Source organism: Dryas octopetala, chromosome 8 (genome assembly GCF_963921425.1).
Source record: "Dryas octopetala chromosome 8, drDryOcto1.1, whole genome shotgun sequence".
Taxonomy (NCBI): domain Eukaryota; kingdom Viridiplantae; phylum Streptophyta; class Magnoliopsida; order Rosales; family Rosaceae; genus Dryas; species Dryas octopetala.
The window spans coordinates 16326645-16341799 of record NC_141373.1 but is presented as its reverse complement, the minus strand read 5'-3'; the positions used below and the strand labels follow the sequence as shown (position 1 = coordinate 16341799).

The 15155-nt window shown below is 36.8% G+C and overlaps 1 protein-coding gene across 1 annotated transcript; it reads right to left on the bottom strand.

Annotated features, from left to right (window-relative positions):
• Positions 1 to 5854: 5854 nt before the first annotated feature.
• On the bottom strand, positions 5855 to 11779 carry LOC147277644 (uncharacterized). Its single transcript, XM_086255682.1, has 5 exons — positions 11714 to 11779; positions 8066 to 9286; positions 6823 to 7976; positions 6623 to 6728; positions 5855 to 6517 (listed from the first exon to the last, which is right to left on the bottom strand). Exons 1-5 carry the CDS (start codon positions 11777 to 11779, stop codon positions 5855 to 5857), a joined length of 3210 nt encoding a protein of 1069 aa, XP_086111808.1.
• Between the last annotated feature and the right edge of the window lie 3376 nt (positions 11780 to 15155).

The following is a 15155-nucleotide window of genomic DNA, read 5'->3' as shown; positions in this document are numbered from 1 at the left end:
AAATGCTTGTAAATTCATCTATAATGCAACCATATTTTTTATTTTTTATTTTAAATATGTAACCATAGTTTTTTAACTTCATTTGAAAACTCACTACGCCAAATACCCCCCTTATATATCAGTGAATAACTGATGTCTTTTCATGTTTTCGGGTGATGTCTAGGCAGGCGATGTCTAATGTACGTACTTAAGATATCTGTTTTACACTGATATCTAAAATGAGTTTAGACATCTTTTTTGTTTAAATTCTGATATCCAATGGTCCCTTTAGATATCCGTTTTCCAATTTTCTGGAGCGTTAAGATTCTGAAACTGATATTAAAGACAATAAAGACATCGTTAATTACTATGTAAATGATCTAAAATGTGATTTAGACATCCGTTCTCATATATTTATCGATATGAAAAACCCATTAAATGTATTTTTTTATGATTTCCACATCATATTTTATGTGATTTTTATATGTTAACTAGTTTAGATATCGTTTAATTCTACAAGAACAGATCTCTATATTATGTTACATATCGGTTTTTGTGATGTAAATGGATGTTTGAAAGTACCTAAAACATCTGTATTTGATATGTAACTGATATAAAAGACCATGTTGGACATCGGGTTTGTTAATAATTATTGATATTGTAATGTTACTTAGATATTGGTTGTTTTTGGTAAACTGATATTTATGCTATTTTATATTTCTGTGTTTTAACATAAACTGATATGAAATGTTACCTTAGATATCGTTTTATACTCCTATAACTGATCTACATAGATTTTTGAATGTGTCGAAAACATCTGTATTTGATATATAACTGATATAAAAGACCATTTTGGACATCAGGTTTTTTATATTTACTGATATTGTAATGTTACTTAGATATTGGTTTTTTTTAACATAAACTGATATGAAATTTGTACTATAATGTCACTGTTATTATCGAATTTGTACTACAATCCTGATATAAAAGATATAAATTTACATATATATAAGCCTGAAATTGGTGCAATCTCAATCCATTCCATTACCATTAATTCCAACATATATCCAATACAAGTATTCCAAGACTTTCCGAAAAAGGATTACACATTGCACCAAAATATGGAGCATATATCCATACTGAATTACATCATCCCATCCTAGCTAGTATCTAAATTAAGCTAACATCCCTTTACAAAAACCAATAATCAGCCCATGCATAGCATCCCTTTACAAAAACCAATAATCAGCCCATGCACTTGCACAAAAATAGGTGCATGATTCACCACTTCTAAAGGCTGCCTTCATTTACAAAATATTAATTGGCAGCACTTGTTACCTTTCTTCACACAAAAAATGCCAACACCTGGTTATATATAATTCAGCTTCAATATTCACACAAAAATGCCAATGTCTAACACATGTTCTAAGCTTCCTTGACAAAAAATTGGCAAATATGGCAGCACTACTAGCTAGCTTCAAAAACTTATCCACAAAATGTCCAAACCCCACATACCAACTCCATCTGTCATCTACTGAATATAATTGGCAGAAACAAAGTTGCCCCATTCAATCCGGATCTGATCAAGTTGCTCTTGTGTGTAACTGGTTCGCTTTTTATTCGGATTAGTCCACTGCAAACATTTAAAACAGAAGGCACCAAGTCAATTACAAACAGTAAATAAACCTAACATATATAAATATGAGGCATAAGGCTGGGCCATGCTATAATTAAGCCCAATCAAGTTGAAAGACAACTAGTAATTAAAGTGTTCAAACTAAGCTTGGCCATGTTATAAGGCTGCATACAGTATCACTAAGACATATATGCAATATAGCTATTAAAATAGTGAAGGCACAGGCGCATAAAGTTATAAGCCTACATGCTATCAAAGTCACCTAGACATGCAATATTTGAAATAAAGCTGGCAGGACTATCAGACATCCAATAGGTATGTAGATCCAATTGAACTTCCAATGAAAAATGCAAAGTAGTAGTCCCAAATCCATAAATACCATAGTTCCTATCTGTGCAATCAATTATATATGTATATACATGCATCTTCCATTCAATGGACCATCAATCATTTATCCTGCATTTTGCATAAATTAAATAATGATGAAGGCAGACTTCCAAACATATCCAATATATCAAATAAAGGGTTTAGCCAATCAAACATCCAAAAGCCAACAATCCATTAACTATATACATTGACCAGTCCTAGCTAGGTACCAATCATTAGCTTGCATTTTTTATGCAAAATGAAAGATTGACAAAGCACTACACACAAAAACTCACAAGTGATCCAATAAACAAAGAGTCAATTGGATTCCTACCTTGGTCTCAAATCCCAGGTTTGTGTCCTCATATACATCATCACATAGTAACCACATTCAACCCCACCAGGTTGTTTAGGACACTACACAAAATCAGAATCCAATTAATGACATGCAGATGGTTATTATGCATGATGCTTCCAATGATAGAAATATTTGTAAAAACAAACCACTAGATTAAATAATATATACTTACAGAAAGATGCTTCCACTGTATTGTTTTCCGACTGTTCCTACCCGTAAGTACATTAAATTGTCGAATGGCACTAATATATCAACAAAATATCAGTATGTTTAAATTACAATATATGTAACCAAATTTGAAATGCATTTTAATGATTTAAAATGGCAAAAAAGCAACTCACGTGTTGACAACTTCCTTCCAGTCTGCGTCCTGGTTCAGTTTTGGAAGAGGGTCCAACACAAATTTCGTGTCTTTGTCTTCATTGATAATTGTCAAAATCCAGTGCGAGCTAAGAGAAAAAATGATAATAAGCATGCATAGATTAAGGCAGCAGAACATAGACTCAAAGTCAGTTTAACCAAATTAAAACCCTTACCCAGCATTGTACGGCACTAAGAAGACACGATCACATTTTCCTTGCTGAAAGCGTTCTGCTAAGTAGGTTGATCTACACTCTGCATTTCCTACTCCTTTAGATATGCGTGCCGGATCCACAAAAGCAACCATTTCAACCATGTTTGTATCCACAAGCTTATCAAATAGGTGCCTATTCATATAAGTGAATTATTTTAAATCACAGCGTTTTAAAAGGGCAACAAAATATTTAAACATTTTGAACGATTCCCTAAATTACCTCATGTACACAACTATGCACGAGGCTGATAATTCTGACATCTCCATAAGGGAAGTAATATCCTCTCTCAGGATATAAAGTCGTCGAACAGCTCCAAACACTTGTTCATCTATGTCAGTTGTGAGAGCCTTTCCAGATGTAGCCATCGGCTCCCTCGCGAAACGATACAGCAGCTTGCATTCGCTAGGAACTTTCTTCCCAAGGTCATCTTTCTTGAATAACTCCTTCACCATCATAGGAACCTGCCTTGTTTGTTTCTATGGTGTCAAATACAAACACTCAGTTTTGAGTCTTTAGATCAATATTCATGAAGTGTATACTTGGCACTTAAAAAAATTATAGTAGGGAGAGTTTAATTACCTTCACCTGCTGAACGATAATAAGTTCCCTCGGCCAAGCCACATGGCTTCCAACTGCTTGACCAACATTTACCAACTCGTCACTCACAGGAATTGGAAGCAAAGCAGCCACATTAGTGGCCATGTCAATTGAAACCCGCAAGCAGTCCTTTGCCAAAGGAACACCATGTATGGTCTCAGATTTCATCTCAACGACAGTACCATATGCGACAATGTTGTTGATGGATCCCACTGCCAGCATGCATGATTTCCCCTAAAAATAGATGACAAATGTCTCATAACCATAAAAGTCCAATACTGTGAGCTAAATGTCGCATAACCATGAAATTGAAGTCTGCTAGATAGATGTATGTCATATGAAAATATTAGCAATTAATGGTTCATTACCTTCAATGTGTCTGCATTATTTGTATCTTCCATATCTAGCCCCACTTCCACTTGCACTTTCAGATTTTGTTTATCCTCAGTATCTGGTTGCAGATCCACATACTTAGCTTTGTCCTCATAAAAGCAGCTTGCTTTATCGGACACCATACCTTGACCTTGAACAATATTGGGTGTCACCGGTTCCTTCCCAGCACCCTTTTCCTCTAACTTTTGAATCCTCTCCAATAGATCTTGATTTTCTTTTTTCAGAATGGCCAACAACTCATTCTTCGAAATCGTATCCCTCGCTTTTCTCGGAATGTTGAAGTAAGTTGAAGGGTTGACATTCCCCCCAACAGCTCTTACTCGACCAGAATGCTCGGGAGTCTCCAAAGCCATTGTTAGAATATCCTTAGAACCCTCTATCTTCAGCTCCCCTTTATTCTTTTTTTCCAACAACTCATCCTGCAAAAATTAATTTATCAGTTTAATTACAATAATAGCAATCACTTAGACAATCTTAATTTACACTTGGTCATATATATGCTGCTTACAATGACTTTGGCAACCACTGCCACTTCATCATCCACCTTCCCATTCTTGTCTTCACGAGCTTTCTTCCATAGGAGGGAACGGTCCATCCTATCTTCCTCAACATTTTGCTTCCTCCATCCATATATACAACCAGCAAGTTAGACCAATTATTAGTGAGCAATTAATCAAAAGCAAAGAGAAGACAATTTATTTATGGAGGAGCTTGTACCAAGTCTTCCTGCAACCCAATGTAGCCCTTGCGCGATAGTTTATGATGATATTTTCGCTTGCCTGTTATTTGTTTGTGAGCTTCATGTTTGGCCTGCAGTTAGAACAAGAAGTTGGGCAAACCTTTAAGGACAAAGTCATAGGTAAATCACACAATTATACATATCCATCATTAATGCAATATCTAACCACCAGAGGTGTTTAACATAAATACCAGAAAGTCATCTGTAAGCCTGGTAGCCACAAAAGTTGTCCATTGATCTTTTTGAATGAACTCATACACCTTGGGTGGGGTTTCTAGTGCTTTCGGATCGTCCTTGTACGGTAAAATGAATTTTTTTGTTAATGCAGTCTTGAACGATCTCCACTTGCTGCCAGCAGAAGCCAACACCATTTTTCTGCTTGTAGGGTCAAGATCAAATGCACCCTACAACCAACACCACATTGGTGAGACATCAAGGTCACATAAAACATATATATGTATCTATAAATATGGTTAAATATACAGAATTGAAGCCTATTTAATAATTAAGTAAGGTTAAGATCTACATTACCTGCACCTCTTCCCATATTTTTTGCTTTAGATTTTTATCCACTTTCGGCCACATTTCATCAGTGATGGGCACTGTGGTTCGGGTCACAGCCCCTATGTAGGAAGCTAGTACTGGACGCGTTGCTCCTACTGGAACCCCATGCGGACTGTACTCCACCTTCAGCTTTTTTCCTAAAGCTTTTCTCACGAGCATGTCATGCATCTTTGTTGAACCACGAGAGGACATGCTACCCTCCGCAGCAGTAATGGTCTCCCCTGAGGTCAAGCAATCCTTGCTTGTATTTGCTTCATTACTCTTCCCTGCTGATACCTTGTAGGATTGTGACTTGACAACTTTCTTCTCTGTGACAGCTTTCTTTGGTGTGGCAGCTTTCTTCGGAGTGGCAGCTTTCTTCGGTGTGGCAGCTTTCTTCGACTTGGCTGTTGACTTGGCATTGGATTTGACAGCAGCTCTTTTCTTTCTTCTTGGTGTAGCCATGTTCGCTGTCTAACTGTTGAAACTAACAAGTGTTAGGACAAAAAATATACAAAGATAGATTAAGAAATATATGGATAATTTTGTTGGCATTTAGAACCTTTTAACATAATCAAATTACATAACATTTTGGGGACAATAAAGTCTGAATATCATACCATTAACACTTAACACAAGTTACATAAATACATTTATAGTTACATGAATTAATCCTTTGCTTTCTTGGAGTAATCAATCCAAATACCCTCACAATTATCTCTCTTGTATGTGCCAACTTCCTCACCCAAGAGATCATCAAAATCATCAACAGATGGCAGTCCATTGCTAAATGATTGGTGGTCAAACACTGTGTCCTCTAACTCAGCCTCATAAGCACTATCATTAAAGTCACGATTAGGGGCTGCAAGAACCACTGACCAATTAGAGTTTAGAGGGTCTTCTACATAAAACACTTGCTTCACTTGGGAAGCCAAAGCGAAAACATCTCTCTTATGACCTATCCTATTTAGGTTAACCAAAGTGAACCCTAGCTCATCATTTTGTATTCCCTTATTATTCTCTACCCATTCACACTTAAACAAAGGCACCCGAAATACATTGTAATCAAGCTCCCAGATTTCTTTGATAACCCCATAGAAACACATGTTCGTGTATACAGGATTTTTATCCTTTGCCACCTGCATGGTCGTGGCTGTCAAGCTCACCCCACTATTTTGAACAGCACGAACATCGTCACGTGCCTTGGTGCGATAATGGCACCCTCCTATCTCATAACCCTTATATTTAAGCACACTCATAGGTGGACCTTCAGCTAGCCGCCTCAATGAGTCTGTTATGTCCCTTTCTTCATGATTGATATCATATGCCACCTAATCAAATAAATTTTAAAGAAGACTTATTAAAATTGTTGGACATGCACCAAATGAGTGTACTAGCTAGTGAATTACTGTGCTTTCAAAATGTTACACATTTACCTTGGCACGTAACCAGTAGATAAATGTCCGGTTGTGCTCTTCTAGCAGCCACTTCTCACTCTTTTTTTTACTTGAATGAATATCATTCAAGTAGGCCTTATGTAATCTACAAATAGATTACAATAACTCATAACCATGTAAATGATACTTAATTTACAATAAATCAAATTACAATAAGCTAAGTCTAGAAATTGACATACTCGGCATAAGGTTCCACTTCTGAGGCATTCTCCAAAACCAAACGATGAGCTTGCTCCCATTCTTCACGTTGTACTGAATATACCTTAGCACCGGACAGCGGTCTGCTCATGTTTGGGATACCCATGCGCGAAGAAGATGGAAGTCCAATAGGTTTCAGATTCGACAAGTACTCCGAGCAAAATTCCACAGCTTCCTCAACAGTATAACCCTCAGCAATGTTGCCCTCTAGTCGCAAACGGTTCCGTACATAACCCTTTAACACTTTCATGCCTCTTTCAAATGGATACATCCATCTAAAATAAACAGGTCCGCACAATTTCACCTCTCGAATAAGGTGAACAGTTAGATGCACCATAATATCGAAGAAGGAAGGTGGGAAAACCTTCTCCAGCAAACACAAGGTGATAACGAGATCATCTTGGATTTTATCCAACTTCGAAACATCGACTACTTTATTGCATAGAGAATTGAAGAAGAAACAAAACCTAGTGATTGCATATCTCACATGCTTTGGTAACACTGAACGTATGGCAACCGGTAGCAGTTGTTGCATCAAAATGTGGCAATCGTGAGACTTAAGACCAAAAAGTTTCAGTTCTTCCATGGACACTAGGTTTTGTATATTTGAAGAGTAACCTTCTGGGACCTTTGTTCCTAACAAACACTTGCATATAGCTCTTTTTTCATCCCGAGACAGCGTATATGGAGCTGCCGGTAAAAACGTTCTCTTATTCCCTATTTCTGGTGCCAAATCAAGTCGAACCCCCATTTCCATAAGGTCTAAACGGGCAGCCACCCCATCTTTTGTCTTCCCTGGAATGTTAAGTAAAGTTCCAATTATACTCTCACACACGTTCTTTTCAATGTGCATTACATCTAGGGCATGCCGAATATAGAGTGACTTCCAATATTCAAGGTCAAAGAAGATAGATCTTTTCTTCCAACATGGAGTATGAGTTTCGCCACACACGCTGCTCTTTGCTTGTTTCTTGCCAAACTTACAATTGATTCCCGACACCTTTTCTAAGACTTCCTCTCCAGTTAGAGGTGTAGGAGCCTCACCCAATTCCTGCTTGTTATTAAAAGCAGCCATTTGTTTCCGATATGGGTGGTGGCGGGGTAAGAATTTTCTGTGTCCTTGGAAACAGATTTTCTTACCGTGTTTCAACCGATCAGAATCGGTGTTTTCTCCACATATGGGACATGCTTTATAGCCTTTAACTGTGCAACCAGACAAGTTACCGTAGCCGGAAAATCATTGATTGTCCATAAAAGTACAGCCTTCAAAGTAAATGTATTCTTTCGGAATCCATCATAAACTCCGTCTATTCCCTTCCAAAGTGCTTTCAAATCTTCAACTAACGGTTGTAAATACACATCTATATTGTTTCCGGGCTGCCTAGGACCAGAAATCAACAATGTTAATATCATAAACTTCCTCTTCATGCATAACCAAGGAGGAAGATTATAAGTCACCAAGATGACGGGCCAACAACTATATCGGCTGCTGAGGGAACTATGTGGATTTATCCCATCAGCCGAAAGGGCGAGCCTTAGATTTCTAGGGTCACAAGAAAAATCAGGCCACTTATGGTCCACCAACTTCCAAGCTGGAGAATCAGCTGGATGACGCATCATTCCATCACTCGCTCTGTTATCGGCATGCCAAGTTAAGTTCTTTGATGACTCACAAGATTTAAACATTCGTTTAAACCTTGGAATGGGTGGAAAGTACCACAAGACTTTGGCTGGCACCCCTTCCTTCTCAATTAATCCCTTATTTACCTTCCACCGAGGAAGGTCACAGTTGGGGCACCTTGTTGCATCTTCATACTCATTTCGATATAAGATACAATCATTCGGGCAAACATGTATCTTTTGGTAATCCATTCCTAGAGCAGACAATGTTTTCTTCGCCTCATACATAGACAATGGTAGAACATTTCCCTTTGGAAGCATGTCTCCAAAAGCAACCAACATATCAGAAAAGAAATTGTCTGTCACCCCATGCTTTGCCTTCAAGTTTAACAATTTGACCAACGCAGATAACTTGCTATAAGTTTCACAACCAGCGTATAAGGGTCTCTCTCCTTCATCAACAAATTTCCTAAACTCATCTGGATCCTCGGAGAAATTATCATAGGCACCTTCACACATGTCAACTGTTTCAGACCCGAAGACACCATGTTCAGATCCCTCTCTTCCAAAAACAGATTCTTCACCATGCCATATCCACTTCTCATACCATTGATCAATACCGTTAAAGTACAGATGCTCCCTTACAACTCTAACAGACCATTTACGCAAGTTCCCACATTTCACACAAGGACAATGCAAGTAGTCACAATTGGCAGCATTCCCTAATGCAAACCTCAAAAAATTCTCAACTCCCACCTCGATCATACTCCATAGACCTTCTATCAGCATGTATCCATGATTTATCCATGATATCTCATATCTCAACTTCACATAGAAAGAGAAACCAATTAAATATTCTATTAGGTAAATTAAGATGCAAATTTTGTAGCTTTTCAAAGCTACCTACCTATATATATCACAATTTATTTGTCAAACATGTTATTAACTCACAGTAGGTTGCACCAAAAGACAATTTAGTCCTATCATGAATGTGATCAAAGAAAATAGTTGGGAAGAATACCTTTGTTAGCAACTCCTGTAGGGATTGTAAGTACTCTATTATATTCTCTCTAAAACTGCCATGAAAACAAATGATACATAGTTAATTAGAAAAATGTCCAAACTCTAACATAGGCATAGTTACAAATATGAAAGACCATTTCTGCATTAAAGCCTAAGGATTAGGAACCACACGTTTATGTGAGCATGAAAATAGTGACATTTCGAGAAAACACTAGACCAGACCAAAAAAACAAGCTCAGGCAACCATTCTTCAGAACCAAGTATTTGAATAGCATAATTTCTAAAAGCTAAGTGATTAAATCTGATGGCAAACACAAGGTGATTGCAGAAGTAGTAGACTCATTAACAAACTTTTAACAACTAATGAAATTCAATTAAAAGTATTATATATGTCTTGATCTCTGCTATCTCGGAATCCATGTATCAGCCCATTTAATTAGTCATTTGCAGTTTCTACATAAAGCTTATAATAGTTGAGAGCAATCCAATCCCCCTCCCATCTTTTATCTCATAATTAGTGTATAATATCTATGTTTTCTCCATCAATCAAAAGAGAGATTTTCCATTAGATTCATAGAAAACCCCTAATTTCAAGAAACCAAAGAACCTAAAAAATCCCTAATTTGAAGAAAAACCTCAAGAACATCAAACCCTAACTTCAGCTAATGAACCCATGAGGATGAGGTGGTGAGAAGAGGACAAAGAGAAATTAATTACCGACGAGAGATCGAGAAGGAGAACCCAGAATGAGAACGAGAAAGAGAGCCCACAGATGCACTCGACCACCGACGCACACCACCACAGACGCACGCGACCACCGATGTACACCACCACAGATGCACGCGACGCCGGCCAGGTCAGCGGCAACGCAACGTCGACTGAGTGAGGATGAGAACGAGAGAGGAGTACGTACGGGCTGGGCGTGAGTGAATGTGTACTGTGAGTCAATTAATGTGTCTAAGTGTGAGAGGGAGTGTGTCTGAGTCTTGTGTAAAATTTAAGATGGGGGGAAAATTATGCGCCTCTTTTTTTTAGATAAAACAAAGTTATCAGTTAAGGGTTTATATATCCGTTTTTAATCAAAATAAAAAACTTAACATATCGTAAAAATTATTAGGTGATATCTTAATAAATTACGATATCGTCGGAAAACACATATGATATCTAAAATTATTTAATATCAGTTTTTACAAAAACTGATATTAAACAAGTGATGTCTATCAAGGTTTTTGGCGTAGTGACTACTTTTAGATTTCGTTAACTTATTCAGAAAATTTAGTAAAGTATACATCATTAATCATGTAGTTGATACAACTTCTTTATCTACGAATATGTGCTTCAGATATGCCCTACTGATAGTTATTGTGATTGGTGTATTTTCACTCAGCACGACCCTACTACTCATTGCTTTGCGACTTCAATGGTTACTCTATAAGGCATGGCCCATATACATTCATATATTCCTATATATACGTCGGTGGGTCCTACTTTTTGTTGTTTCAGCCCTTTAGCATATTTCAACAATTGTGATTGACTTTCTTTATACATACTAATTTTTATTAAATATTATTTAATTTTTGTACAGTTGTACTTGTATATTTAGATGCATATAATTTTAAGAGGAAATTACAGATTTGATCTACTTATTTTATACATAGTTCAATTTTGGTCCACGATCTTTTTTAAGTTCTGTTTTGGTCCACTAATTGTTTCATTTGTTCAATAAAGGTCCAGATTTGTGACTTTAAATCTTTTGGGTTGTGTTTTCTTCAATTATAATTGAAGTATAAGTTATATTTTATCATTTCTTAGTCATAAAAACAAATTTGGAGTATTATAATCTAAGAGAATTGAGATTTGGTGAAATTTGAAAAATTGGCAGTTTTGGTTACCCTACTTTAGGGTCAATTATCTTGAGTTTTAGAACTCCAATTTGAATGATCTTTATATGGTTGTAAAGAAGATATGCATAGCTTTAAAACAAGTATATATTTGCTGAATTTGGGTGAGATTTGATAGGGTAAAAAGCAGGCCAAATTTGAGAAAACAAATCTGGACCTTTATTGAACAAGTGAAACAATTAGTGGACCAAAACAGAACTTAAAAAAGATTGTGGACCAAAATTGAACTAGGTATAAAATAACTGGACTAAATCTGTAATTTCCTCTAATTTTAATGATTGAAGGGTATTGTATTTTGTATATGTAAATTAATGTACCTAATACTTACCTGATGTTTATGATTTGTTATGTTGTAGTCATTCTTGTTTGCCTTACTTTTAGTCAGCTTCCCCATTTAGTACCCAACATCTTCGTCTTCACTTTCACTTCTTCTTGGGCCATGTGTATGGTACTGACATTAAAACTGACTTGTTGTGCAACATTTCATTGTTCACCACAATACTTTATTTACATCCTTCTTTATTTGAGTTTATCCTTTTTACTTCATCCTCTGTCTTTTCACATTATTTAAATTAGTTTATAATGAGAGGGCGTTATGAAGACCATTAGAGTAATTAGCTTGGTATGATACCTTGAAAGGCGGAGAACTGCACTACTGCTACTTACCCATATTAGCTTCACCAACCCAATTGAAGTGCAGTTATTTCTTCATCAATTACAGATAGCAGACGCAGAACTAGGAATCTTCAGCAAGTTTCATAGGGCCCAGCTGTACCAAAGCTTAGTGGGAGTTATTGACTTTATTAGTGATTATTGTATAGGTTTTTTCTGCCAGCGGGTATTAATATGGTATACATTGATGTACGAATAGGGTAATATTTTGAATGTTATCAAAGTATGTCATGGCTTGTAATTCGTAAGAGCATGATATGTGGTACAAAATCCCTAAATGTATAAATTAATTGATTTAAGGCTTATTTATTATTTTGCCCCCTGAAAGTAACTTAGTCTAACTTCACCCCCTAAGGTTTGTTTTGTATCACTTTACCCCTTGAAACTAACTCCCGTGACTCACTTTACCCACTTCCGTCAATTTTAGCAAACCACCTTTTGAAATGTTGAGCTGGCATGGGCAAATTTGTAATTTTAGTTACAGACTCCACATGTTATGCCACCAAGGTTTTCCCTTGGACCCACGAATGCTACATCATTAACTCTGGCTCATTCGAGTTGGAACAGGCTTACTTTTTCATCTCCCCACCGAAGATTCCATATCACTTTGACGAAAGCAACCCTTTCTTTTGCTCTAAAGATTCACTGCGATAGCTTTAGGGTTTTGAATACCCATCCTCTCAATTCAACAAGAGATTTGATTCTAGTGTAGGCTATTTCAAGATTCACTGAATGGACCATGACTAGGCTCAGGGAACCTGGAGCAGCTAGATCGGATGAAAGTAAGTGGTCCTCAGTTTGTGTTTTTTGTTTTTTGTGGATTGTGTGATTCGATGATTGCTTTGCATTCATTCAGGTTTTTTAATGTCATTTTGCTGTAGGCTTTATGTGAATCAATGGTTGTTGTGGGTTTTTAATTTCATTTTCCTGTAGGTTTGTGTGAATCATTGACTTATATATGTCCATTTGTTAGAGTCTTTTTATGCCACTTTCTTGTAGGCTTGTGTGAATCAATGACCACCTTATAAAATACAAAAATACCATTTTTCTGATTTAGTTGTTATGGTTTATTTAATTCCTTTGAATATAAAAAAACATATGTGGTCCCTAAATTAAATCCATCCCTTAAAATTAACATTGAGTTTCATGTTGCATGTCTTTTAGTACATAAATGACTCTCTCACTTAAATTTGCCTTTATAAATTGGTTTATCTCATGGATATTGTATACTGAATAGGAGTTTGAGTATTGAATATGAGTAGTTGGCATTTACTATGTACAACCCAAAAATCACCTATCAACACATATTGATCTACCCATTTTCGGTATGCTGGCATTTACTGTGAGTGTGTGACTTTGAGTGTGGTATTTATTGCGCCATTTTGGGTAATCACACTTGTGTTTTGTTGTACTTTCATTTGGTCTACAGTTTATTATCATGATTTAGTATAAGATGGCTCAAATAATGATAAATGAGGAGGAAATTGATGCTAATGGATCAGATGGGGGTGATGAAGTTGTTGATGCAGACTTTGTAGATGAATTCTATGCAGTTGATGAGGAAGATCTTAGGTTGTTGAAAGAGGATAAAAAGCTATACCTCAGCAATGTTGACCCTTATACCGTTGACACAGACCCTAACTTCAAATTAAATGAAGATGTGTGTTCAAATGGCACCATTAATGATGAACTTAATACACCAACTAATTCTTATGATGAAGAAGATGTGGAGTCAGTACAAAGGCCAAAGAGAAAATTGTAAGATTTGAGGAATTTAGGCCAAATGTGGACTTGAAGAACCCTCAATTTAAATGCGCACAAAAATATGCAAATGTAGCACTATTCACAGAGGCTATTAGAGAGTTTTCAATTAGATGTGGCAGAGAGGTTGATTTTGTGAGAAATGATAAGGATGCAGTGAGAGCAAAATGTAAGAAGAGATGTGGGTTTGTGGTTTTTGCATCTACACAAAATGGGAGCACAAAGCTGTATGTCAAGACTTTGAATCCAATTCATGTTTGTAACAGGACAACAACTAGTAAGCATGTAACTTGTAATTGGTTGGTCAAGAAATATGCTCACCAACTCAGTTGCAACCCTAGGTGGGAGTTGGGTTCATTCAAAGAATAAGTCACAGCAGAGGTGAAAATATATGCATCAAGGGCACAAATATACAAGGCAAAGCACAAAGCAGACATTTTACTAGAGGGCACATACATAGCACAATATGCTGCCTTATGGGATTATTGTGAGGAGTTGAGAAGGGTTAATGTGGGTAGCACAGTTATTGTGACTTCTAACTTGGAGGGTGATAGACCAAGATTTAAAAGAATTTGTATTTGTCTTGCTGCTTTAAAGAAAGGTTTTATTGATGGGTGTAGACCTTTTATTGGTCTAGATGAGTGTCATATTAAGGGACCCCATTCCGGTCAAATTTTGTCTGTTGTTGGGGTTGATGCCAACAATGGCATGTTCCCCATTGCGTATGTAGTTGCTGAGGTTGAAAATTATGAGACATGGAGGTGGTTCTTGGAGCAGTTGGCAGATGATTTGAAGATAGAGAATTCCCATAGTTATTGTTTCATGACAGATCGATAAACAAAAGGGCCTTGTAGATGCAGTTGGTGACTTATTCCCAAATGTAGAACATAGGCATTGTCTCAAGCATTTCTATGCTAATTTCAACATGAAGCATAAGGGGTTAGCATTAAAGAATCAATTGGAACCCATAGCAAGGGCTCCCAATCTAGCATGGTTTGACTCAGAGATGGAAAAAATGCTTCAACTAGACGAGGCAGCATTTAAATGGATTCATTGGAAGGATCCCAAGCATTGGGCTAAATCTCACTTCAATCCTGACTTCAAAGCTGATATCTTGTTAAATAATTATTGTGAAGCATTTAATATGGCAATCTTAGATGCAAAGGATAAACCCATTTTGAGCATGTTGGAAAGGATAAGGCTATACTTGATGCTTTTGACAGCCACTAAAAGGGCAGGGTGTGCTAGATGGCATCTTGACATTGGTCCAAGGATTGTCAAAAAGGTGAATGACATTAGGGAAGAGGCAGCATGGTGCATTCCAAAGATGGCTGGGC

Coding starts and splice junctions, on each gene's coding strand:
- LOC147277644 (XM_086255682.1), bottom strand. CDS start 11,779: ATGGGGAAGCTGACTAAAAGTAAGGCAAACAAGAATGACTACAACATA. Junction 7,977..8,065: donor TCAATGATTTTCCGGCTACG/GTAACTTGTCTG, acceptor AAACACGGTAAG/AAAATCTGTTTCCAAGGACA. Junction 6,518..6,622: donor TCTACTGGTTACGTGCCAAG/GTAAATGTGTAA, acceptor TTATTTGATTAG/GTGGCATATGATATCAATCA.